This window comes from Saccopteryx bilineata, chromosome 5, assembly GCF_036850765.1.
Source record: "Saccopteryx bilineata isolate mSacBil1 chromosome 5, mSacBil1_pri_phased_curated, whole genome shotgun sequence".
Taxonomy (NCBI): Eukaryota; Metazoa; Chordata; class Mammalia; order Chiroptera; family Emballonuridae; genus Saccopteryx; species Saccopteryx bilineata.
In genome coordinates, this window is record NC_089494.1 from 90033296 (window position 1) to 90060497 (window position 27202).

At 41.5% G+C, this 27202-nt stretch overlaps 1 protein-coding gene across 2 annotated transcripts in view; it reads right to left on the bottom strand.

Moving 5' to 3' along the window:
• The window catches only part of EPC2 (enhancer of polycomb homolog 2), a 132168-nt gene extending 114224 nt beyond the window's left edge, over positions 1 to 17944 (bottom strand). Inside the window, exon 1 of one of the 2 annotated variants that reach the window (XM_066280408.1) lies at positions 17488 to 17944. In XM_066280408.1, coding sequence (XP_066136505.1) covers positions 17488 to 17640 — 153 coding nt within the window. In that variant the 5' untranslated portion in view covers positions 17641 to 17944. The remainder of the gene's footprint in view (positions 1 to 17487) is intronic. The other variant, XM_066280407.1, reaches the window with a different exon arrangement.
• Between the last annotated feature and the right edge of the window lie 9258 nt (positions 17945 to 27202).

A 27202-nucleotide genomic window follows, 5' to 3' on the forward strand; every position in this document is an offset into this window, starting at 1 on the left:
TCAAGCTGAGCCAGTGACCCTTTGCTCAAACCAGAGACCACTGGGCTCAAGTCAGTGACCCCAGGGTTTTGAACCTGGGTCCTCAGCATCCCAAGTCTATGTTCTATCCACTGTGCCACCACCTGGTCAGGCTAATTATTGGAGTTTTTTAAACCATTTTAAATTGGAAATTTCCTAATGCTGATTAAAACCATGACCTTCAACATTAACACTAATTGAGGAAGGTAACAGTAACATAAATGTACTTGATTTTAAATGTTCATGATACAATGGAAATGAGCATCAGTAGAAAAAATTTAAAATAGTAAGCAATAAAAATATTGATATTTGGCTTTAAAAAGCATTATCTGATATTGTTAATATACAAATTAACAGTCATTTTTTTTTTTTCCATTTTTCTGAAGCCGGAAACTGGGAGAGACAGTCAGACAGACTCCCGCATGCGCCCGACCGGGATCCACCCGGCACGCCCACCAGGGGCAACGCTCTGCCCACCAGGGGGCGATGCTCTGCCCATCCTGGGCGTCGCCATGTTGCGACCAGAGCCACTCTAGCGCCTGAGGCAGAGGCCACAGAGCCATCCCCAGCACCCGGGCCATTTTTGCTCCAATGGAGCCTTGGCTGCGGGGGGGGGGGGGGGGGGGGGCAGAGAGGAAAGCGCGGCGGAGGGGTGGAGAAGCAAATGGGCAGCTTCTCCTGTGTGCCCTGGCCAGGAATCGAACCCGGGTCCTCCGCACGCTAGGCCGACGCTCTACCGCTGAGCCAACCGGCCAGGGCAACAGTCATTTCTGAAATTATTTTGCATTCCTTGAATACTAAGAGTAGATAGATAACACAAACAGAAATTTTCAAGATACCTATGTATAAAAATAACCAAGAATTAGATCACTGGTTATGAAAAACCAACAACAAAGGCTAAAATAGACTCATTCACCAGATAAATTACACAAAAAGAAAATAGGTATCTATTACAAAAAAATTGTGCCAGGCTAGATAACTTCTACCCTGAAAAAAGGCTTGCAAAGTAATTCCTCCTAAAACTATCATATTTGAAATGTGCAACAGGCAAATATTTATTGCCATAAGTAAATCACTATGAAGCAAGTATCTGAAGAAGAGAAGAACGCTCAGAATTTATCAATATTATCCTGGAATTTTAAAAATGATACTGCATCTCCTAACCCCATCTGAAAATGTCATTTAAATACATCAAAGACCTAAGGTGTGTTAAAGCAAACAACAACAACAATAACAACAACAAGTACTGCTCTAAACCAGAGCTTCTTAAATCCTAATGTGCATTCAAACCACCCACGTATCTTTCTAATTTTTAAAATGCAAATTTTGATTCATTAGATGTAGGATGTGACCCGAAATTTGGCAATTTTAAGGTGCTCTCAGGTAATAATACCAAACCCATACCTTTGAGTAGCAAGGTTCTAAGCTGTGTAAGCATCTCATAAAGCAGGGATCTCCAAACTTTTTACACAGGAGGCCAGTTCACTGTTCCTCAGACTGTTGGAGGGCCGGACTATAAAAAAAACTATGAACAAATCCCAATGCACACTGCACATATCTTATTTTAAAGTAAAAAAACCAAAACGGGAACAAATACAGTATTTAAAATAAAGAACCAGTAAATTTAAATCAACAAACTGACCGGTATTTCAATGGAAACTATGGGCCTGCTTTTGGCTAATGAGATGGTCAATGTCCAGTTCCATATTTGTCACTGCTAGCCGTAACAAGTGATATAACGCGCTTCTGGAGCCATAACGCGTGCATCCCGGAAGTAGTACTGCACGTGAGCGATGACACGCTTTGCCCGCGCCACCACATACAGTACTCCAGGGCCACCAATGAAAGAGGTCCCCTTCCGGAAGTGTGGCAGGAGCCGGATAAATGGCCTCAAGGGGCCGCATGTGGCCCGCGGGCCGTAGTTTGGGGACCCCTGTCATAAAGGGTAAGGTATCTTTGTGGTATAACCACTCTGAAAAACAACCTGACAGTTTATTTTTAAGTTAAACCTTTTAAAATATGCATACCATATGATCAAGCCATTTCACCTCCAGGTACTTAAACAAAACAACTGAAAGCAAATGTACACAGCAGCTTATCTGTAATAGCCAAAAATCAATCAACAGATAAATTGTGGTATATCCATAAAATGGAATACTACTCAGCAATAAAAAGGAATGTATTATTGATACATGCTATCATATGTATGGATCTTAAAACAATTATGTTGAAGAAGCTAGACCAAAAAAGAAGATAAAACTGTGATTCCATTTATATAAAGGCCTAAAAAACACACATTACTACTTTACAGTGACAGAAAACAAGTCAGTATTTGCCTAAAAGTAGAACGACTTATAACAGGGCATGGAAGTGATAGATATGTACATTACCATCACTGTAGTAATGGTTTCACAGGTGTATACAGATACCAACATTTACCAAATTGTGCACGTTAAGGATGTGCACTTTATGTCAATTATACTTTATAAAGATAGCTTACAAATACAAAATTCTGGCTAAAACAATGTCACTACTTATAACATAGGTAAATTCAAATAATTCTTTGAATATTCCATATAGTCCTATGACATGTAATATATAACAAGAAATGTATCTTTGGTCTTTGTCCCCTTTCCCGCCAAGAGCTCCTAAACACTTGGAATTTCCTTTGATAAGAGTGTTAAAGTGCCTTGATATTCCTAATAAATCCCTTTCAACTACACCAGAGTTCAAGTTAGTGAGGTGACTTTGGGAAAGTACCTAAATTGGGGGCTAGTTTCCAGGAGAACCAATCCTGACGGGCTGGAACTTTCAGTCCCACAGTCTGATCTCTGGGAAGGGAAAAGGGGTTGCACATTGTAGCTCAATCAATAGTAGCCAATGAGTTAATCAATTATGCCTATGTAATTAGGCCTCCATAAAAAACCCAAAAGGACTGGGCTCAGAGAGCTTCCAGTTCAGTGAACACAGGTACTGGTAGAGAGGCATGCTAGGAGTGGGAATGGACATTCTATGCCCATCCCCTACACTGCCCTATGCATTTCCTACTATCTCACTGTCCCTGAGTTATATCTTTTTATAATAAACCAGTAATCTAGCAAGTAAAATGTTTCTCTGAGTTCTGTGAGCTGCTTTAGAAATTCATTACCCAAGGAGTAGGTCACTGAAGCCTCTAATTCAGCGGTTCTCAACCTGTGGGTCGCGACCCCGGCGGGGGTCGAGACCCACAGGTTGAGAACCGCTGCTCTAATTTATAACCATATTCAGAAGCACAGATGACAATCAGATTCCAAACTGGATTTTCGATTGGCATCTGGTGCTATCTCCAGGTGGATAGTGTCAGAATTGAGTTGAACTGTCAGATAATCCGCTGGTGCCAGAGAACTGCTTGGTGTGGGGGTGGGGGGGTGGGGGGAATCAGAATAAATATTAGAATTTTTAGTATAGGCATACAAGAGTATGCCTATACTAAGAATAAGAGCCTTCTTCTTTGGGGGGAGGTGACAGTAAAAAGGGACTCAAAGGCCCTTTAGGATCTTTCTTAATTCCATGGAACTACTGAGAACATACAGTAAGTAGTTATGGAAGTCAGACGTGATCCAGTAATAAAAACAACAAAACAAAGTCACAGTACATAAAATTAAAATAGAAATTGATAGCTTTTTAAAATACAAGCAATAACAAGTTATAAGGTATAATGAAAGAGATAATATTTACAATAGCAACCAAATAGGTAGACTTCTTAAGAATAAGCTCAACCAAAAATGCACAAAACTAACAAAAAAACTGCTCCCAAAATATATGTAAGTACAAGTACATGTCAACAAAGACAAACCATATTCCTAGGTAAGAAGTCAACATCACAAGACTGTCCATTCTCTATAAGCTTATTTATAAAGGTATAGTGAATCCCAATAAATACAACGTTTATTCCTGGAGTTAGACAAAATAATTATAAAGTTCATATGGAAAAATAAACAAGAAATAATAAGAAAAATTCTGAATAAGAGCAATAAGAATGGGATATGTGACTAACTCTACCAGGTACTTTTTAGAAAGATAAAATAATGAAATGATTAACGATTAAAATAGTCCCCCTTTTTTTTGCACAATGAAACATAACAAAAAGTTAAGAAATAAGCACAAATGCTTAAGGAAATTCAAATATGATAAAAGTGGCATCTTAAACCAGAGAGAAAAGATTTTTTTTTAAATGGTGTTTGGGTAACTAGATATCCATTTGGATTAAAAAAAAAAAAAAAAAAAACGGATCCACAGATCAATGAATATTAAAACAATCCATACAAATTCCAGAAAAAAAATCTGAGGTAATTAAGGACCCGAGAGAAGGGAGGAAATGCCTTAACTTTCATTCAATAACCAGAAGCATTTATTAAGAACTGAAAATTTTCTATTTTGTCTTTTTTAATAGTCTATTTAATGCCATATTTTTTGAATTTTTTAAATGATTTGATCATTTACACTCCCTGCTCCTCCCAAGTAGTGTTTCCTAAGCACAAGAAGGCTGTGATATGACTTACAGAGATAATGTTGTATTAGACAAGTCATTCAAGCATGAGTTACAGTGTCAGTAGCTTTAAGTTCAATGTCAATCAACAGTATTTGTTATATAAAGTATCTTTAAACAGAAACATACATAAAACAAGGTTATATATGCATTCATTGGTTGATAAAAATACAGAGACCAGAGGCTCACAGGAACCTAACCCTGTATTTCCTCTAGAAGTGATAGTCTAGTCATTCATGGTTCACAGCACCTCTATAGGTGTAGAACATTACTGCAAAAAATGAAAATCCACTGTATATCTGTGTGTGTGTGTGTGTGTGTGTGTGTGTGTGTGTCAGGGCATACTTCCTATCAGTTATACACATACAAAAAAAGTTTGAAAGCTAATGAAATAAAGCACAAGAAGAACCCCTGAAAGGCATGGTAACATGGCAAGGCAGACAGGAAGGGATCATGAACACACATGCTAATCCTTTATTCCTACCTAGAGTTAGAACCAGCCATAAATTGTGATTTGGTTGATAAATCTAGGGTAAAGCCTACACATGTTCTTTAGAAAAGCTGATGTGTGGCCAAATGAGAACCACTATTCTCTCTCCTAAACTGTGTGGTTCTCAAAGTGAGGTAGCTGGACAAGCAACATCAGAATCACCTGGGAACCTGTTAAAAGTGCACTGTCCGGCCCTGGCCGGTTGGCTCAGTGGTAGAGCGTCGGCCTGGCGTGCAGAAGTCCCCGGTTCGATTCCCGGCCAGGGCACACAGGAGAAGCGCCCGTCTGCTTCTCCACCCCTCCCCCTCTCCTTCCTCTCCGTCTCTCTTCCCCTCCCGCAGCCAAGGCTCCATTGGAGCAAAGATGGCCCGGGCGCTGGGGATGGCTCCTTGGCCTCTGCCCCAGGCGCTAGAGTGGCTCTGGTGGCAACAGAGCAACGCCCCGGAGGGGCAGAGCATCGCCCCCTGGTGGGCAGAGCGTCGCCCCTGGTGGGCGCGCCGGGTGGATCCGGACGGGCGCATGCGGGAGTCTGTCTGTCTCTCCCTGATTCCAGCTTCAAAGAAAAAAAAAGTCCTAAAAGGTAACATCCTATATGATTCCATTTATTTAACATTTTTGAAATGACAAAATTTTAGAAATAAAGAACAGATTTGGGCCCTGACCGGTTGGCTCAGCGGTAGAGCGTCGGCCTGGCGTGAGGGGGACCCGGGTTCGATTCTCGGCCAGGGCACATAGGAGAAGTGCCCATTTGCTTCTCCAACCCCCCCCCCCTTCCTCTCCGTCTCTCTCTTCCCCTCCCGCAGCCAAGGCTCCATTGGAGCAAAGATGGCCCGGGCGCTGGGGATGGCTCCGTGGCCTCTGCCTCAGGCGCTAGAGTGGCTCTGGTCGCGCAGAGCGACGCCCCAGAGGGGCAGAGCATCGCCCCCTGGTGGGCAGAGCATCGCCCCTGGTGGGTGTGCCGGGTGGATCCCCGTCAAGCGCATGCGGGAGTCTGTCTGACTGTCTCTCCCCGTTTTCCAGCTTCAGGAAAAAAAAAAAAAAAAAAAAGTGCACTTTCCTGGGCCCCATTCCAGACCTACTCAATCCTACACTCTGGGTATGGTGACCAGTGATCAGTGTTTTAACAAGCCTTCCAGTGATTCTGATGCATGCCAAAGTTGGAGAATCACTGACCTAAATCTTTTGTATTTCTTTTAGAAGTATTTTGAAAGCCCTGGTAAATTCTGCTAAGACGGCTGAGGCTATTTCAAATAAAACTGAAGGGTAACTACTACCGTTACCCTATTGAAGCACCTGAATAGACAAGCTTCTTCTAACTATTTAGTTTCTTGATGGAGAGTGAACCCTGTGCTTTAAACCAAAATAAGTAAAATCTACACATTATTTGTATAATCAAGCAGCACAGTTTCTTTAGGCCATCCTCTCCATAACACAAAGTTTTTTTCCCCTGAGAATCTTTAAATAGGTACTGTTCTTAACATGAGCATCTTATCCTAAAAGGTGAATCTACAGTAGACCACAAAAATTCTTTCAACCCACTAACAACTCTCCTGGCCAATACATACTTCCCATTATAAAAAATAAAAGATATGTCTACAAAAACAAAGCAAAAAAAAAAAACCAAAAAAAAAATCTATGGCATTCTAGCATATGGACATAATTTAAAAACTAATTTGTAAAATTTAACCCAGCCTGACTAGTGGTGGTGCAGTGAACAGAGCACTGACTCGAGATACTGAGGTCCCAGGTTTGAAACCCCAAGGTTGCCAGTTTGAGCACAAGCTCGCTGGCTTGAGCATGGGATCATACATATATGATCCAAGGGTTATTGACTTGAGCAAGAGGTCATGGCTTAGCTTGAGCCCCCTCAGGCAAGACACATATGAGAAGCAATCAATAAACAACTAAAGTGATGTAACTATGAATTGATGCTTCTCATCTCTCTCCCTTTCTGCCGGTCTCTCTCTCTAAAAATTTTTTTTTAATTAATACAATAGTATATTATACTCAATTAGCTATGACATGACTTCATATATATTCTTGTTCAAATCACGTCCCTTATGTCCATTTCTAAAGTACATAGCAGATATTTTTCATTCTGTCAGCAAATATTTAGTGAGCAGCTACCATATCTCATTCACTGTACCAGATAATAGATATAAAGGTAGTACATGGAGCTAGTCACTGAATGTAAATATCACAAACTACATTGGAAGTCTAAGAGTGTGGAACATCCAGTTTACCAATGCGCTCTCCTGATCCAAGTTGCTATTTAAGGCCATCTATAATTGTTAAAAAAAATACAGAGACATGCCACTGAATCAATAATCTAACTTTAATGTTTTATATATAGAAAAATAAATAAAAGTCTATGCCCAACGCAAGGCTTACTGACAACCAAATTCCTACATGGAAACAACAGGTTATAGTTTGACATTCAGACTCTAAACAATTCATCAGAGATTTTGCCAATTCTCAATTTCTCAGAGATTTCAAAGGTAAGAAATGTAAAATCAAAATTATCTGACGTTATGACTGTAGATGAAGAAATTAAGAATAAGGTCACATATCACTCACCTGTAAAATGAATACAAGAGGATAGGCATCTGTACACACACAACCTAACAACAGCTGCATCTGTACAGTGTCTGAGGACAGAGGGAAGGAAGGATGATTACCTTTTCATGTGTATAATTTTCTGTTACTAAATTATTTTTAAATCATGTGGGTCTATTATTTTTCAATTTAATAAAGCTAGAAATGTTAAACTATTAAGGGGACCACTCTGTAAAGTATGTGACTATCTAATCACTATGCTGTAATTGAATAAGAAAAAAAGGCTAGACAATGTCTTAGACATGAAAATAACATACTGTATTGTTTACAGCAGCATCTTTTTTAAAACAATGGGAATAAAGTTTGTAGCCTGACTACATATTTGGGACAAGAATGACACAGAATGGGATTGTCATTTGGGCCATGGAGAGTCTTCTGAGGGACTCTGAACCACAGGTCACAAATCCCCAGAACATTCAAAGAAAGACCTGAGGGATCGCCAGACTTGGGTGAGAAAATAATCCTTTCTTTTATTTCACTAACTTCTAACATATTTAACATTTCCTTCAATTACTAAATGTAGGCAGTAGACCACAGTCGTACTAGTAATACTTAACAACACAACAGAAATCATAGATTTTTTAATTGTCACAATGGTTGCACTTGTTGAAATACCTTCTGTTCATACTCATCACTACTTCAAATTTAAGATAAAAAGACCAAACTCTAGATCCAGTTATCAATGTGTTAACAAATACATACATTAAACAGTGCTTTAATATTAATAACTGTTTCAATATAATTGGTTTATTTTATTCATTCAAAACGTCATTCTGAGGAGCTTCACCAGACAGCCAAAGGAGTCCAAGTCACAACAAGATTAAGAAACCTTGGATAATAGTTCTCAATTCAAAGGCAACAGCCCCCATCTGGAAACTGAGAGAGGAAACTATTCTTTCTTGTTGAAAGAATAATTCTGGGATTATTTCATTTGGAATGCTACCAGAAAGTAGTGGGAAGACTGATTAATAAACTGCCTTATATGTCAGCCCCAAACAACCAGCTATATACAAACCAGATGTCAAAAACACCCCCATAAACCTGCCTGAGGACTCAAACCCATACAGTCTGGCTCAGAACACATGTACTTAACCACTGTCCTATACTACTTCCCATAGATTGGGAATTGTTAGTGACATTGGTGTCACCTGCTGCTGAAGGGCCCAAAGCTGCCGTGGTTCTTGGCCTTCCCAAACCTTGACTGTTCACCGCTTCCTTGGTGTCTGTGAGACTACCTCCAGGAATGTTAAAGAAACCAAATTTGGTTTCTGTTACTTGAAAGCCAACAATGATCCCACCTGTCAGACAAGAGCAGAGATGTAACAAACCTTGGATATCATCTAGTTCTCAATGCACTCATTTTAGGGATGAAGCAGTTCAGTGGTGAAGATAAGAGCCCTGAAGCAATAACCCAGAGAGCCTGAGTTCAAATGTCACCTATACTGTGTTCTAGTCTAGGTAGGGATAACTTTGAGTTCTTCTTCTGGAAAAAAGATAACAGCAGCCACCCATACTAGTGCTATAATGAGCTCTAAACCATCTATTGAGTTTAACACGTGCTCAATACACTCACTAACACACACTCAAAAAACATGAGCTGAGATGGTAGTGAGGAACAACCTGAGGCTCAGAGAAAGTATGCAACTTCCCCAGATCATGTGGCCACTTAACAGAACTAAAACTAAGAAAACAGATTTCACACTTGCACTTCAATTCTTTCTTCTTCACCAGTGGTGGTCAACCTGGTCTCTACCGCCCACTAGTGGGCATTCCAGCTTTCATGGTGGGCGGTAGCAGAGCAACCAAAGTATAAATAAAAAGATAGAGTTAGTTATAGTAAGTTGTTTTATAGAGATTTATTCTGCCAAACTTAGCGAAAATCCGACATAAAGTACTTGGTAAGTAATTATTATTATATGGTTTAACTTGCTGTAACTCTGCTTTATAAATTTTATAAAGTAAAGTTCCTTTCCTACTTTAAAAATCACCATTACTGGCCCTGGCCGGTTGGCTCAGCGGTAGAGCGTCGGCCTGGCATGCGGGGGACCCGGGTTCGATTCCCGGCCAGGGCACATAGGAGAAGCGCCCATTTGCTTCTCGACACCCCCCCCTTCCTCTCTGTCTCTCTGTTCCCCTCCCTCAGCCAAGGCTCCATTGGAGCAAAAGATGGCCCAGGCGCTGGGGATGGCTCCTTGGCCTCTGCCCCAGGCGCTAGAGTGGCTCTGGTCGCGGCAGAGCGACGCCCCGAAGGGGCAGAGCATCACCCCCTGGTGGGCAGTGTCACCCCTGGTGGGCGTGCCGGGTGGATCCCGGTCGGGCGCATGCGGGAGTCTGTCTGACTGTCTCTCCCCGTTTCCAGCTTCAGAAAAATACAAAAAGAAAAAAAAAAAAAATCACCATTACTGTGGAACCAGTGGGCAGTTAGAAAATTTTACTACTAACAGAGATACAAAAGTAGGCAGTAGGTATAAAAAGTTGACTACCCCTGTCCTACACCATCCTTAATTCTACCTTTTCAACCTAATATCTACTCCAACAATTTTATTGATTCAATCACCAAATATTGACTGAGTGCCTTCTATGTTCTAAACAGTATCTAGTGCTGAAAATATAGCAGGAAAGAAAAGAAGAGGAAGAAAAGAATAAGACATCTGCAAGTCCAAAAAGGAGAAAAGTGCTAAAAGAATGACATACTCAGAAATGACAGACTGCTACCCTCCTCAGGTTTCTATCAGCAAGGGAATGCCAGGTTAAAAAACATTTAACATGAATTTTCCTTTAGTCTAGACTAGAGGACATCCATATAGCTAGTTTTAAATATTTCTGAACTACATCTTTGCTTCAACATACACCAAACCTAAAAGCCCAAACTGTTAAATCACTCTCCAAGGAGCCTTCTCTAAACATTCCAGTTTAACAGTGTTCTCTTACTCTCTTAACTACACTGACGTTTAACTTTTTCTAATGCTCTTTTAATGTCTGCAAGGCTGACTTACCCTGGTAGTTTCTGTTAACTTTCCAGATATGTTTTTGACCTCAATGATTCAAGTTCCCTGAAGTGAAGATCTGTATCATATTCTTTTAATCCTAACAACACCTCAGCATACAGCCTTACACATACTGCTTTACAGATCCCCTTAAATAGTTTCCCAATATCTTATTTAGGAAACATCTGGCACTTAGATGATACCTGGCTGGTACTTGCTTTTGTTGAAAGAATAAAATGCTTAATGTTTTTACAATTATCAGCTTACAAAATTGAATTTTATATCCTCTCCAGAACTTTCCCCTCATTGTGAAACATAAAATATACTTGTGCAAAAAAACCCTTTGAAATGGGAGAAAGATTGAATATATTTTTACTGTATCACTTAAAATATTAAAGTGCCAAAAATCAGGCAATTAGCATGAGGGAAAAAATGCCAATTTAATCAGTCTTGACATTTTTCTTTAAAAATAAATGGAATCATGTACTTCCTGTAGATTTTGGTTCACTAGTGTAAAGAGATCTTACACAAATCTGCATATACCTAAGAGAAGGGTAAATAACACAAGACAAAAACTAATATTGCAACCATACCTATGTACAAAAAAATCTGTATTTAAAGAGTCCTCTAACTCAAGGGAGATAAAATATTAGTATTCAGGTACACACAGTGCGTCAAAGTAAAAAACCAAAATGAATCTCTGGAAGAATAACCTACCAAATTCTGCCAATGAGTTACATACAGACATACACACACCCGCACAGTTGGTGTTTCACAAAAACATAGCTCTTGGTATAGAAAAAGAAATAGCATGACCAGGCCATGGCGCAGTGGATGAAGCGTCGGACTGGGACACAAATGAACCAGGTTTGAAACCCTGAGGTCGCTGGCTTGAGCAGGGGTCACTTGCTCTGCTGTAGCCCCTGGTCAAGGCACACGTGAGAAAGGAATCAATGAACTAAGGTGCCTCAACAAAGAATTGATGCTTCTCAACTCTCTCCCTTCCTGTCTGTCCCTGTCCCTCCCTCTCTCTGTATCTCTCTGTCACAAAAAGGAAAAAGAATAGAAGCTGACTCAATATTCAGTAAACATTTATCAAGCATATATTATGTGCCAAGCACAGTTACAGGAACTGAAATATATTAAGGAACAAATCATGAAAGATCCCTACCCTTATAGAGATTACATTCTACTAGAAGGATATCTACATAACAAAATAGAATAATTTCCCACAAATTTATTATACACATAGGATACAGTCAAATAAACATGCAGGTAATGGTACCAACATAGGAAAAAGCAAAATTAACAGACTTACATGAAAAAAGAGAAAATCTGAAAAGCCAAGAACAAAGCTAGAAGAAAACTACACTTCTTACTAATTTTTTTTTTTTATTCAGTGAGAGAAGCAGAGACAGAGAGACAGATTCCCACATGTGTCCCAACCAGGATCCACCCAGCAAGCACACTAGGGGGCGATGCTCTGCCCATCTGGGGCATTGCTCCATTGCTCAGCAACTGAGCTCTTAGCGCCTGGGGCAGAGGCCATGGAGCCATCCTCAGCACCTGAGGGCCAACTCATTCCAATTGAACCATGGCTGTAGGAAGGGGGAGGGGGGGAGAAGAGAGAGAGAGGGAGGGAAAGAGAGAGAGAGGGAGGGAAGAAAAGAGAAGAGGAGAGGGGTAGAGAAGCAGACAGGCACTTCTCCTGTGTGCCCTGACCAGGAATCAAACCCAGGACATCCATACACCGGGACAACGTTCTACCACTGGGCCAACTGGCCAGGGCCTAATTTAATATTTCAACCAAATCAATATCATTTCGGGGAGGGTTCTAATATTATAAAAAATGTATTATTTACAAAAAGTATAATTAGTAATAATTCATAAGATAATTTGAGGTTCTATAAGAAGTCACTCTGAAGAGTCTCATTTCTATCCCTGCCAGTTACTAGCAGTGAGACCTTTCAATTTCTTCATCTATAAAATAGAAACAACAACACTTCAAAGGACTGTTACAAGAACTAAGTGAAAACCAAAAATTAGAAACAACTCAAATACCTAACCACAAATGGATGGATAAATATACAGGTTGTGGGCAAAAGTAGGAATACACAAAACAGTTTATTCTTAAAGTATTATTTCTTACAACTGCAAGCCTACTTCTACCCAGCCCTGTATTATAGTATATAAGTTCACTGAGATACTATTAATAAAAAGGAATGGAATGTTAAATACAACAAGGATGAATCTCTGATGCAGTTTTCTGAGCAAAAGAAGCAAGACAATAAAGTATATATGATTTCATTTATGCAAAATTCTAGAAAAGGCGAAACTAATCTACAGTGAGAGAAACATCTGTGGTTGCTCAGTACTATTGGTGCAAAGAGACTGATTTGGAAGAGACTTTTTGGGTGTTTACAATGTTTCTGTATCTTGATTGTGGTGTTTCCATCAGTGTACACATATGTCATAATTTATCAAACTCTATACTGTAAATGGGTACATTTCATTGTATGTAAATTATACCTCAAAAAAGTTGATTTTAAAAAGGGTTAAATACGTCTGACCAGGTGGTGGCATAGTGGATAGAGCGTTGAACTGGGACATGGAGGATGCAGGTTCAAAACCCTGAGATCGCTGGCTTGAGCACAGGCTCACCAGCTTGAGTGTGGGGTCACTGGCTTGAGCATGGGATCACAGACATGATCCCATCATGTCCCTGGCTTGAAGCCCAAGGTCTCTGGCTTGAGCAAGGGGTCAACTGCTCTGCTGCAGCTCCCCAGTCAAGGCATATACGAGAAAGCATCAATGAACAACAAAGGTGCCACAATGAAGAATTGATGGTTCTCATCTGTCTCCCTTCCTCTCTGTCTGTCCCTATCTGTCCCTCTCTCTGACTCTCTCTCTGTCTCTGTCCAAAAAAAAAAAAAAAAGTTAAATAAAATAATAATGTAAAGTTCTTGACACAGTACCTGGTGCACAAGAGGTATTGCAAAAGAGATATATAAAAACATCAACTACCATTATACAAAACTCATGGGGCAGTAGCAGAAGCTCTGGGCATCTGACCTTTCTGGTTGTTTAGATTCTAAATAAATGTAAGTTTACAATATTTGACCTAAACCAAGTAAAATAAGGAGCACTACAGAGATCAAGTTATAGAAAGATGCCAACTGGCAGATCTTAAGCAAAACACAATGAAAACAAGAAAAAGTAATAAAAAAGATGCCTGCATGTCCAAAAGAAAAGAGAGAGCTAAGAGAATGATATGGTCAGTAATAAGAGTGCTACCAATGCCAAAGAATACCTAGATTTCTTGCAGCATTAATAGCCAAGATGAGGAAGCAACCTAAGCGTCCACCAAAAGACAATAAAGAAAATCTCTCTCTCTCTCTCTCTCACATACACACTCTCTCTCACACACACACACAAAATGAAATATTACTTGGTCATTAAAAATGATCTGCAACACATGGATAGACCTAGAAACGTAATTGCGAACTTTTTCATAAAAACCGCCCTGGAGGGACCAGGTTGACCAGCACTGCAAAAGTGGGCGGTTTTTATAAAAAGGTTCACCATCATGGGTATTACACTATGTGAAATAAGACAAAGAAAAACACTATATAATTTCATTTATATGCAGACACTAAAGAACAAACAAAACAGAAACAGACTCACAGATACAGAACTGATGGTTGTCAGAGGGGAGCTGCCTGGGGGGACTGGATGGAAAAGGTAAAGAGATCTAGACTCAGTACAAATTGTCAGTTACGAGAGAGTCACAAGGATGTCAAGAACAACATAAAGCAGTGGTCGGCAAACTGCAGCTCGTGAGCCACATGCAGCTCTTTGGCCTCTTCAGTGTGGCTCTTCCACAAAACACCACGTGCAGGCTCTACCTGGATAAGGAATGTATGTACCTATATAGTTTAAGTTTAAAGAATTTGGCTCTCAAAAGACATTTCAATTGTTGTACTGATATTTGGCTCTGTTGACTATTGAGTTTGCCGACCACTGACATAGAGAATATAGTCAATAACAATGAAATAACTGTAGTGTCAGGTGTGTACTAGACTTTTTGGGGGGGAATCACTTAGTAAGTTACATAAATGTCTAACCACTATGCTGTGCATATAAAATACCTAACCATTATGTTGAAAGGAATACAATACTGAACGTCAACTGTAATTGAAAAAAAACTTTAAATAATGAAAATAAAATTACAAAAAAAGAAATACCTTGATTTCCTCATCTAAGTATTATCAAAATGTTACTCAAAATTGAGTCAATGACTATACAAAATCTAATGACAGTCTAAGCCCTACAGAGAAACAGTCCTAATTTTATTGCAGTGGAGGGGTATGTCCTATAAGGTTTTTAAGTGTAGTCAAAGGATCTGCCAACCAACTAGAAAAGGGGTCATGGTCATATTGTGGACAGTTTAGAAAAGTCAAGCAAAATTATAAATCCATAAGCCAAGGTTTTTCTTGGTTTTTATTTTACAAGTCTACATGATTAAACAATCTGAAGGTAAGTGATTAGAAACGTGCTGACAATCCAAGCTGAGTTGAAAATACAACTCAAGACATTTGTAAAACTTATATTTTACTGCTGCTTAGAACTGCTTATCAAGGCAGAACATTTTTTTAATGAACAATAATTCTATTAAATAACAGAAATCCTGTAAATAAGACCAGAACTGAATTGGCTGCCACTCATGAAAGCACAAGCCTTCTGACTTGTAAGTTAATTTTAAAAAGAAAAAGAAAAACTAGTACTCCATTTAGACATTCTTGGAAGCAAAAGACTGTACTACACATAAATCTTAACTGTTAGGGTTTGTTTACTTTTGTTTTAATTTTAAGAACCTCCACTTGTAACATTAGAGAAACAGAAAAGACAATAGTCTAGAAGTCCTGGGTTACAACTCCACTTCTATCAGAATTTGGATTTCTTCTCCCTTAAGACTGGGTAGATGAAGCAGGGTTCTGAAAATAACCCAACTGTAGTACTTATGCACTGGATTGAAAACCACAAGTTTTAATAAAAAGTTAGTACTCATACAAAATTGTGAAGTACTATATTTCTTTTTAATTTAACTAAACTGCAAATTTTCTTCCTAAATTCAAATAATACCAAGACACATGCGGCAAACAAACGACCTAAAGCAATAACTAAATATAGTAACGCTGATCGTTATTTGCAAAAAAGTAACGTATCTTCCAGGGGCTGTTCATTTTAGAACAAGTGTCTTGATTTAAGTTTTTCCCAAACCAATATAATAGGATCCAAGTAATTACATACAATACTATTGATATTTGAAGACTCTGAAGCCATGTTTCGTTTGGGATCAAACCCCATAAAACAACACTAATAGAAATTTAACACTATAGAATACAGAGTTCTGTTGTTTCAAGTTCAATGGATTCTTGTACACGCTATAACTTTAATTATCTTTCCTACGAAAAAGTTAGGAATAAATTTCATTCAAAAAACAAAAAGAATTTCCACATATGACTTCGATCTAAACTTTCAGCATAGAATTGGGTTTTCATCTTATTTACTTAAAAGTTTAATATTCGACCTGATAATGCAGCCATATTCATTTTCTACTGAAAAAGCAAACTTTCAAGCAATCACACACCAAAGAGAACTGTGATTAAATCACAGCAGAAAATAGTAACAGGGTAATATAATGAGGTCAGAACTCGAGCAACCAATGAAAGGCATAAAGCATTTCCTGCAATATTAATAGTCAAAAGAGAACACCAATCACAGAAATCTCGAGCCTTCTTTTGACAGTCACAGAAGCAAGAGAACCAATCCACGAACACCCGGGGTTGACAATAAGGCGGGACCGCAGGTTCATTGAAGAAATTCTTGAGGGTGCAGTTACTATGAACTTCGCATACAAGTAACACCATTCGAGTCATAAACACTGTCAAACCAGATTAAATTCAACAGTATGCAAAACAACCCATCAGAGAGAAAAAGCAGCATTTTTGCCGAAATGCGCTATATTATCAAAAATTCAACTGTCAATTTAAAGGCATTAGGTCCTCAACTTCTGAAAGACACCCCTAGGATGACAATTCTCGGGGAGGCGCATGGGGACAGCATACGCCGGCAGCCCGTCGCTGGACATCCCGGGTTCCTAAGTGTGCGCAACGAGCGGGTGCGCTCCGAGCGAGGCAAGCAGAGCTGTCCCGCTCCCTCCGAGACACCGAGCTAGCGGGTCCAGGGCTCTCTAACGCTACACCCCGCTGGGCAGTCGCGGCCCCCGCCACCCCCGTCGCAGTGTCGCACCGCCTCACCCCCCTGCACCAGCGCGGGGAGGGGAATGAGGATTACCTCGCTAGGAGGAAGATGTTTTGAAAGCGTTTTATTTTCCGTAAGTCATTTCAAATGCAAAACTAAATTTAAAAGTGAAGAACAAATCTTTCCCAGTCAAAGGATCCCTCGCCCATTAATTAACCCACTACGGAGGAAAGTAAATTAATTTTTCTTTTCAAATTTAAGAGGTAAACAGAGGCCCTACGCCAAGTGCGGCCAGAACATTCCCTGCGCCATTCCCGGCCGCCGCTTACGGCAAGGCCCCCTTACGGCAGCGTAAGCGGCGCTGCGAGCTAATCACAACACTTGGACGCAACAACATGGCGGCCGCGGGCGGGCGCTGCGCCGGCCGAGAGGGTTTACGCTACTCCGCCGGCGTAGCGCCTCATGCGTTGGAGCGACAGCGGCGCCCTCCAGCGAGCGTAAAGCGCGCTGTGAATGGCGAGGCCCGACTGACAAAGGGGAGGGGGGAGGAGGGAAGGGGGGGTAATAAACACTCGAGTCCCTACCGATTCCTCCTCCTTCTCCATCCCGGTGGGCATCTGGGGCACGGCCCGGTTGATGGAGACGCAGTCGTTGAGATCAGGCATGTCCTTGCCGCGGTAGATAGGCAGCGGTTTGGCGGCGTCCAGCGCCCGCGCTCGGAAGGAGAGTTTACTCATTGTCTCCCCGCCTTACAGGAACAGCCCGGGCGGCGGCGGCGGGGCGGGTGGGGAGGGGGGGAGGACTCCCGCCGCCTCCTCCACCTCCTTCCTCAGTGCAGCGCGGCCGGCCGGCTCCTCCTCCTCCTCCTCACTGCCCCCGGCCACAGCATGGGCGCCCACCCGCCTGAAAACAGCCCCCTGCCGCCCGCAGCCGCTTCCACACACTAGATCCGCCGCTCGCCCGCCCGATCCGCTCCCTGCGCCATGGCCAACATGGCGGACATTACCACAGCGGCGGCGAGCGATCCCGGCAGCCCGCGCGAGAGCGCGCCCCCGCCACGGGAACGCGCCTCACCCTTTCCCTCCCTCCCTCCCTCCTTCCTCTCCCTTCCCCTCCCTCGCCTGCCCACCCACTCTTTCCGCGGCTCGGCCGGCCCGCGGGAGCTGGCTCAGCCCCGGGCTCCTGGGGGGGGGGGGGGGGGGCGGCGGCGGCGGCCCTCCGCTCGGCGGCCGGCGCTCTCGCCGGGTGGCAGGTGCCAGGTGCGCGAGTTCACCCGCGCCCCGAGCGTGCGCCTCTGCCTCCGCGGCCCCGACAGCCCGCTCGCTAGGCGCCCGGGAGGAAGGCGCAGGGCAAAACAGCCGCGCCGAAATCCGCGAGTGTACCGGAGTCTGCGAGTGGGAAAGGAGGGGCACTGCCCGGGTTGTCACAGCCACCGCCGAGCCTGTTCTTATAAAGCGCTTATCTCCACGGCGCCCGCGCCGGCTGGTTTGCATCCTCCAATTCGCACATCGCCGGGAGGAGCGAAAGGTCGTTTCCTTCTGCCCGCAGGGGTGCCGACCTGCAGGGACTCGCCCACTCACAAGCCCACGCAGTCCCTGCCGCCTCCCCCGCGTCCTCTCTTTAGTACCTGACCGAAAGATCTCTCCAAGGTGAGGCATCGTGCTCATCCTTCGCGGGGAGGATGCTAATGGCAGCAGTGAGGGTTAATGTTCGAGGCTGCCGGATGCAACAAGTGCACCTGAACCTGTCACCCAAACTACAGTTATTTAGTGGATGGTGGATGCTCTCTATCCACTAATATCGTTGTAGATTTCAACAATATTAGAGTTCTTTAAAATTAAACAGAAGGTTTAACTTAGGCAGCAACATTTCCGAGTGGCAGATAGGTATAAAATATTGGGCACTGTGGAAGACGAAAAGAAGTTTGAAATAAAAGTTTCTGCCCTTATGGAAGGTTCACGTTAAAGGGATGACAGACGGGTTGGAAAGATGAAAAGCAGTAAAAGACGTAAATGGTTGAAGAATGGGGCAACTGGAAAGATAAATGCCAGCAAAAGGCAGTGAAATACTTGGAGAAAACTACACAGGAGCTAACACAAGGCAGTAGCACAGGACTTAGCACCAAGTGAGTTGTACTGGCAATAACTGCCCTGAGAGTTCAGAAAGGCGACAGTGCCTTATCCTGAATTGGCTAGACAAAGTTCTGAGGAGGAGGGAAAATCAACTTGACTCAAACATACCAGTTATTGTTAATATCAACCTCGTTAGCCAAGGTTCTTGGTTAGTCTTTAAGCATTACAGTTTTCTTACAGAATTCCTGGGAAGACTATAACGCATTTCACCATTTGCTTTTTTTTCTTTTTAAATTTATTTGAGAGAGAGGGGATTTTTCTTTTTAAATTTTAGAGAGAGAGGGAGGGAGAGGGAAACATGGCTTTATTGTTCCACTTACTCTCGCATTCATTGGTTGACTCTTGTGTGTGCACTGACCAGGGATCAAACCTGCAACCTTGGCCTATTGGAAAATGCTCTCGACCAACTGAGCTACCCCGCCAGGGCGCCATTTTCTAATAATTGATAAATATTCTGCCTAGTTCAGAGAAAAGGAAATGATTTGCTGAAGTTTAGAAGTGAAAAAATTGATTCCTAAAGTCATTTTTAATTTTTAAATTTTCTTTAATTTTTAAAAAATGACTATCTCTTCCTCCATTACCTCCTACTTATTATCCACTTCTTCCCCTCTCTTTTTTTCCTCCTTGTCCTCCTCCCTTTTCTTTCCACTTACCCCTTGAAGGAAAAATGGTAGATATAGATTCCTGTCAGTGTCTAAATAGCCTACCCTGCTTGGTCCAGGGAGACTTCAAGCATTGTTTAGCTGGGCTTGAGTGTTTTTCATCTACTTTGTTTTTGGAAACAATGGAGATGCTGTGACTCACTTCATGTGAGCAACACCTTCCTCAAGTTTATGGCCATGTCCTGCCCTGAGCAGTACCCTCTGGAGCAGTTCCAGGTCTCTGCAGGGAAGAACAAGAGATTGTTGGGAGGGGGTGACCACTGTTCAAGACTGAAGGTGGTTGAAGAAATGAGTCATGCAGAGCTTTTATCTGGGTGCTGAGCACTTCTCAGGTTCAGAGAGGATAGCTTTCTTCTATTTCATATATTTATTTTACTTTCTCTCAAGAAAGGAAATATTGAGTATTTATAATATACTAGCTACTATAGCAGTACTAATCTAAATTGAATTCCACTTCATTCTCATTATTACCCTCTGAAGAAATATTGTAATTTTGCTAATAAGGAAAATGAGACTCAGATAATTTGCCATGTTTCAACACTAATAACTCTCAGAACTGGATTCAAAACCAGGTCTAGCCTAATTCCCAAACTCCTGTTTCTCAGCAGTGCCACCTTGCTATCCTATCCAGTGGCTAATACAGTGCATAACCCAAAGTCTAAAGATGCAATACCATGAATGAGGATAGGAACAACATCTGCTCTGTTAATTACGCTATCCCTAGTTCTGTGTCTCACACATAGCAGACACCTAATATATATTTGTTGACTGAGCATATCCCCTCCAGAGAGTCCGATACTGACCCTACTTCACTCCAGCTTGAAGTTCATCATTCCAATAAGGCCGTCACCTGTCCTAGGCCTGGCTGCCAATGTTTGTTTTATGGTCCACCCTGCTCTCCGACTTTGTACCTTTGAGCATAGGAATTTTAGAACCAATTTAAACAATTCAAAGAAACTTTTAAAAATCTTAAACTATATTACACAAATGGGTTTTTGCTATAGTAGTTGTTGTTTTGTTGTTCTTTTCTTTGGCCATGTAACAGATTTCTTCTCCAAATCTTTATTTACCTCTTGCCCTGTAGGCAATGATTATAGAGCTGGAAATAAAACAGTTTGAGGCAGATAGCACAGTACACTTTTCACGTGAGACACAGCCTGCATTTTATTGGCTTCCAATTTAGTGCCCAAACCAGAATGTCCCTGTTTCACACTTGGAAAGTTGCTTTGTGTACAAATATTCTTTTAATAAAGTTCTTTTCTAACCTATTTGTTGAATATTTATATACTTGTTAGTGCTAAAAACAGAAAATATCTTTTCAACTTTTGAAGTAGATCCTATTATAAAATGTCTTTTCCAAAACCTGTTCCAAATGATTGTGCAGCCTATAGTCTGTTTTAATTTCCATGCACAGTGCACCGAGAACAGCCCTTCTGAAATCAGCTCACTTCAGATACTCTCTGGACCAACTCAAAGTGACGTGCACTTAGCCAAGCAAGTATCATAAACACCCAAGAATTAGTTTTAAGGCCACTATAGAAAACAAAATCACTGTTTAAAATGTAGTCTAAATTAGAATAAAGGTCAAGTACCTATAAGAATTGAGATTGTATTTCAGTTTCCATTTCCCCATTCTACCATCAAGGCAGGCAGCTTTCAAATAATGAACAAATTACTTTTTGGAAGTAACCTTAAAACTAGTAAACACAGCTGCTATTTAACTATTTCAGTTTTGTAAATGTTACATTCTTCCTAATTGGCTCCCTATTTCAGCAAACCCAATTGAAAGTTAATTGGCTTGGTGTGTGAACTGCATCCACACTCCTCCCCCTATATTCCCAGGAATGAGCCCAGTTCCAATAAACCTTTGTTGTTTTCCATATGTAATCTGAATGTGGGGTCTGCATTCATTACAATCAAGTGGAGTCAGTGCCCTGGTTCCAATGTCCTTTACTCAGGCAACTCTGAATCTTTGAGACACAGGGACAGAGCCTGACCTCAGAGGTGACATGCCAAGCATCTAGTTCCACCTTGATATTTGCCACAGGGAGAAAACCAAGTGCTGAACAGAAACTGAGAGTGGCTCAGTCTCTTAGCAACATCGCTCCTCTCAGACCTGGTTGGAATCACAGGGTGCCACCTTGTGTATAAACTGACGATTTACCTCCCAGTTCTACAAAGGATCTAGATAGACTCAAAAATAATCAGCCCCAAAGCTCTGTGTTTTATTAACCAAGTAAAAATGAGACAGATGTAATTGAGGAAGCAGATTTGAAAAGACACAGCTCCAGAGGGTCCAAGACACTAGATTTCAACAATATTAGAGTTCTTTAAAATTAAACAGAAGGTTTAACTTAGGCAGCAACATTTCCGAGTGGCAGATAGGTATAAAATATTGTTGCTCCACCCTGACCAGGAAACACACTCAGTGACCCACACATGGAATAGATTGATGCTGTTCACTCAAGCTTTTGGGGTAGGGGTACCAGAAATAAGTAAAGCTCTTGTGACACAGCTAATAAATCTGACTACGACAATTATCTGCATCCAAATAGCATGCGAGCTGTGTAGATTTAATTTTAGGACTTTGAGTTTCTGAGCAGCACTGGGTTCCATCGAGGTGATGAATATGACCCTTCTTATGTCAATAAAGTGCTGAGTTTGAAAAAGAGAAAGACGATTGTTAAAGCAAGGCCACAGGCGGTAAAATAGGATCCATTCCAACACAGCTATCTTGCCCTTGAGAAATTCCACACTCCTCTAAATCCGGCACAGCTGCCATTCAACTGAAGCCACTGTTACGTTCATGGAATTGGCTGGACCTTTGCTATTACCTTCAGTAGGGAGGTGAGTGGAGAGACTGGCTTTGGGACCGCTGGTGCACTTCTGTTGGCTTAGGTCTCCTGTGACATCTATTCTCAGTTGCCTTCCCTGGCCTCCTCCTCCAGGCAGCCGGTTTCCCTCAAGCATCTCTGAAAGGTAGGTTGGAAGGTGGTTTCTCTCTGCCTGTGAAGGCAGCTCAGCCTCACTGATGTGTCGACACATCTCAGACAACTGAAGCAGGCCCAGAACACCAAACTCACTGGGATCTAAAGTGTTAGCTGAGAAGAGTCCACTGTTAGGAACCTTGGGTTGCTGCTCTAAACGTCATTGCTCTTTTTACCAATTTTTAAGAAATCTTTCCCACCACCAAGGGACTACTGTTTATAAACACAGATTTGTGAATGGAATATTCAGTTGAAATCCTGAACCTAAAGAAAATCAGTAAACTGATTTAGTAACAACCACACCTTACTGATTTTATCTTTGTTATTCCCCAAACCAAAATGGTCTGTTTCCTAAGAAATGCTTCAAGTATTAGCATCTGAGAGCCCCTAAACCCAGAGTGACTTGTCAGGAGGCAGAAAGGAAAGCCCTTTATGTTTTGGAATTAGAGGACAGGTCTACTTGTCTTTTTTTGGCCATTAACAATAACTTTGGAAGAAGAAGAAACAGAAACCATTGAAATAAAATACACTAATTACCTAGATATTTACTGCCTCGCCCACACACCCTCATCCTGTTTCAGAAAGACTTTTAGGTGACTTTTGAGAGAGCTAAAATGTGACAGGATAGCATTGGGGCTCTAAATTTCTTTAATAACATCAAATTTTCTCGTTATGTGAAAATAGGAAACCTCGTCAGCTTCACAATGTCCATTAGATAAATATGAATGCTCAGCAGATTTACAGTTGATACTAGTTCTGATCGAAATAGCCAAGAGTTCATGAGTAGAGCAATTTGATGATGTGACAGGCATCTCAACAGTATCCTTGCACTAGATACAAAATGGGCATCCCAGGACTGCTTCTTACAGTGATTCTCTATATAAGCTGATGGTATCATATGCAATCCAGCACGAACAATTCTGCAAGGGTTAGAATGGACTTGGATGTCTGAGGCTGTGAGCCCCACCCCATGCAGTTTGGGAGTGTGAATGGATTCTGTGTTCTTCAAGAAATCCTCCCTGAATGGTATTTTTCTATCAACTGTCACCTGCTAACCTGTGTGGCTGATAGCTCAAAATTGTGCTCTCTGACAATTGCCTAAAGTGTGGATCTTCTAAGTGCCCAATTAAGGGCAGACCCATATGTCTTCAGTGACTATGTTGTGGAGGAAAAATTAATGTCCTTTTTCTGGAAAGAAAGGACTGTAACGAGGACTAGTGCCTGAATAGAAAGCTATCCCTCCTATTGCAGTGAGCTGAAGATTTTTCTACTAGCAGGGCCAAGAGGAAATTTGGCTTTTGCATAAACAAAATGTACATCACTACCTCAGGTTAGATGGTGGGGATTCAAAGGGTGTTCTCACACACTGCCTCCACAGGACAGTTGTCCTCTAGTTGGTGGCAGTAGATTCCAGTGCCGACTTTCCTTCCAGTGCTTAAATTGTGAATTGACTTATAGAGTAGTTCCATCTAACCGCTACTTGCTATAAGTAGCTTTATGACCCAGCAGCCTATGTCAAAGCTGGTTTTGAAGGAATCTGAGCTTCAGAGTATCCTCTTGTAAAGGACGACATCAGCTCTTCCCAATCAAAGCCATGCAGGGGGCCCCTTTTGTACCAAGCCTCCCATCCTCCACAGTCACCTGCTCTAACAGTCCTTCTCACTCAGCACTGGGCATTCCCCTCTCAGGCTGGTACACAGGCCCATGCCTACAGATGGCCCAGGCCTGTCATTTTAGGCTAACTTAACACAGACAGAAGGATTCTAGAGTGGATGTGGGTTTGAAGGCCAGTTTTCCCAATCACACTGATGCCCTCTATAAAATTGGGAAGCAGCTCTAGTTTGGTCTGGAGCGTGCTGCTTGAAGGCCCTACATGACTCTATTTCATGGAGATGAAGTGGCCTAAATAGAATGTTTCAACCATGTATGCAATAGCTCCAGCTGTTTAAAATGTGCCTGAGTGGATGACCAAAGTAAACATTTGCAACCTATTTTAGACATGGCGACAAGTCTAGAACATTCCATCAAAATATTCCCTCTACTGAGGGAAATAAGATTGCAGGGAAAGGAATAGTAGTAAAGAGAAATCCTTCTCACTTCACAAACCCCTCTGTAAATGTTAAATAATAGCAATAATTCTAGGCAGATGGTTTAAAAACTCATTGAAGTCAGACAATGGAACACACTTGGACTTTGAAGAGAAACAAAGCTTGTCTCCATGTATTCTATGGCCCTTGTACCATTGTTTAACTTCTGTGATTCTATTTGTGAAAAGGATACAATATATCAATCTCATAGGCTCCTAATGAGAACTAAGAGTTAACCTGATACAACTTGGCTAACTGTACCTGGTGAATAGCAGAGGCCCAATCAACACTAAAACTACTGTTTTTGTTGCCTTCGCTCTGCCTTTTTATTTTCTTGGCTCTAGGAGGTGATAAAAGTTAGATAAAATTGGGACCTGGCCGGTTGGCTCAGTGGTAGAGCATCAGCCTGGAGTGCAGGAGTCCGGGGTTCAATTCCTCACCAGGGCACACAGAAGTGCCCATCTGCTTCTCCACCCCTCCCCCTCTCCTCCTTCCTCTATGTCTCTCTCTACCCCTCCTGCAGCCAAGGCTCCATTGGAGCAAAGTTGGCCCGGGTGCTGAGGATGGCTCTGTGGCCTCTGCCTCAGGTGCTAGAATGGCTCTGGTTGCAACAGAGCAATGCCCCAGATGGGCAGAGCATTGCCCCCTGGTGGGCATGCCAGGTGGATCCCGGTCAGGCGCATGTGGGAGTCTGTCTGACTGCTTCCCCTTTTCCAACTTCAGAAAAAAAGAAAAAAAAAGTTAGATAAAATTGGAACCGTAGCACATATAAGATGAAACCTTGAGTTTCTATTCTGGTTTATGTTTTATTTAAAGCACTTTAATTTAGAATTAAATAGAATATTTCTCCCTCACCCCACCCTCAATAACACCTTATTCCCTGGCCCTGTTTGATTCTCAGGTGTGGACTGGAACTATTATTCAAATTGTCATGGCCATAGAGCCCTGCCAAAGAGATAACATTAGATCCTTCATGATGAGGAGATCTTATCTTTATTAAGAATGGACACTCTTATATCTAAATACTTAAATCAGACTCTGAAACTTCTGATCTGTTTTTCATTTTCCAAAAGTTCTCTCCAATGACTAGGATAAGATGAATCCTATGACCTTAAGACCCAGATTTGAAGGGAAGGATCCTGCCTTTCCTTCCTTCCTTCTTTCCTCTCACCCTCCCTTCCTCCTTTCCTTCCTTTCATTCTTATTTTAGGAAGTTATAAAACTAATTTTTAAAAGTTCAAATTTTTGTCTGAATAGCAACATGGTTAGTTCCTGTTCAAATCAGGAAGAGATGGGCTACTGATCCATGAAAAATCCCGCCATAATTCGTGAGCTAGCTTTTTCAGAATTTGTTTACCTGTAAAAACTGCTGTAAATTCACAAATGAGAATGTAAAGGATGTTAGCAGGAGTCCTAATATAACATACTGGTAGGCTTTCCATAGGCGTTTACAAATGGTATTTTAAAATGTTTGTCTGATTGTTTTCAACAAATCCATCAGAACATAGCCACCCTAAAGAGCCAGACATCCCTCAGAGTCAAACCTGATGACTACAGTGAGCGAGCCACTTGAGTCGATTTTCTTTTGCTGGTCAGAGAGGAAGGGGATAATGACTCTGGTTTGCTCACATGATTTGTAAGTTGTCTCTGAAGGCTTTTCCAAAAGAAGGGCTCCAAGAATTCAGTAAGCTTGCCCAAATCTCCACTTTGAAGGATCACAGTGATTTGAATGTGTATATATTGGTGTGCTTATTAAGTCAGGCCCACTTACTGACCTTTATCTCCTCTTTATTATTTGTTGATATAACTTAATTAAGAGAAAGATATTGGAACATAAGACTTGATTTACCAACCTTCTCTGACTCCTGAGAGATGAGAATTTTCTTTAGTTAAGAGTTTAGCCTAAAAAGAACAATAAACAACCTGCTCAAGAGTGTGTTCTCTGACAAGATATTTATTCCTTATTATTTTTACAAATTTATGAACAGCTCTGTAGGCTTGATTTTATTTGGTAATTTTTAAATCTTTATACAGATTTTATCACTTTTAGAATCACCTTATCCTAATTAGAAATAATTTGGCATTATAGGAAATAGTAAGAAAAAGGGGAATAGCCCCCCAAATACTTAGACTTAAGAATGTCAACTTCATTTCCATCCCCAAACCAAACATTTGTTTCCTACCTTAGAAGCTCATGCTTGTTCTCAATAGTACAGCTAACATCCAAGAGCAGGTACAAATTATTGACTGCTCCTCTGCTCTGTGTTCTAATCTATAGCAATAAATTCCCAGGGTGGCCGTGCAATTACATACAGTGTGATTACTATCACAGCAGGCCAGCCAGATATGGATGTACAACATGATCACTTACCCAGTAGGCACTGTTCAAATGGTTAGCAGCATGGTCACTACACAGAAGGCCCTTTTCAAT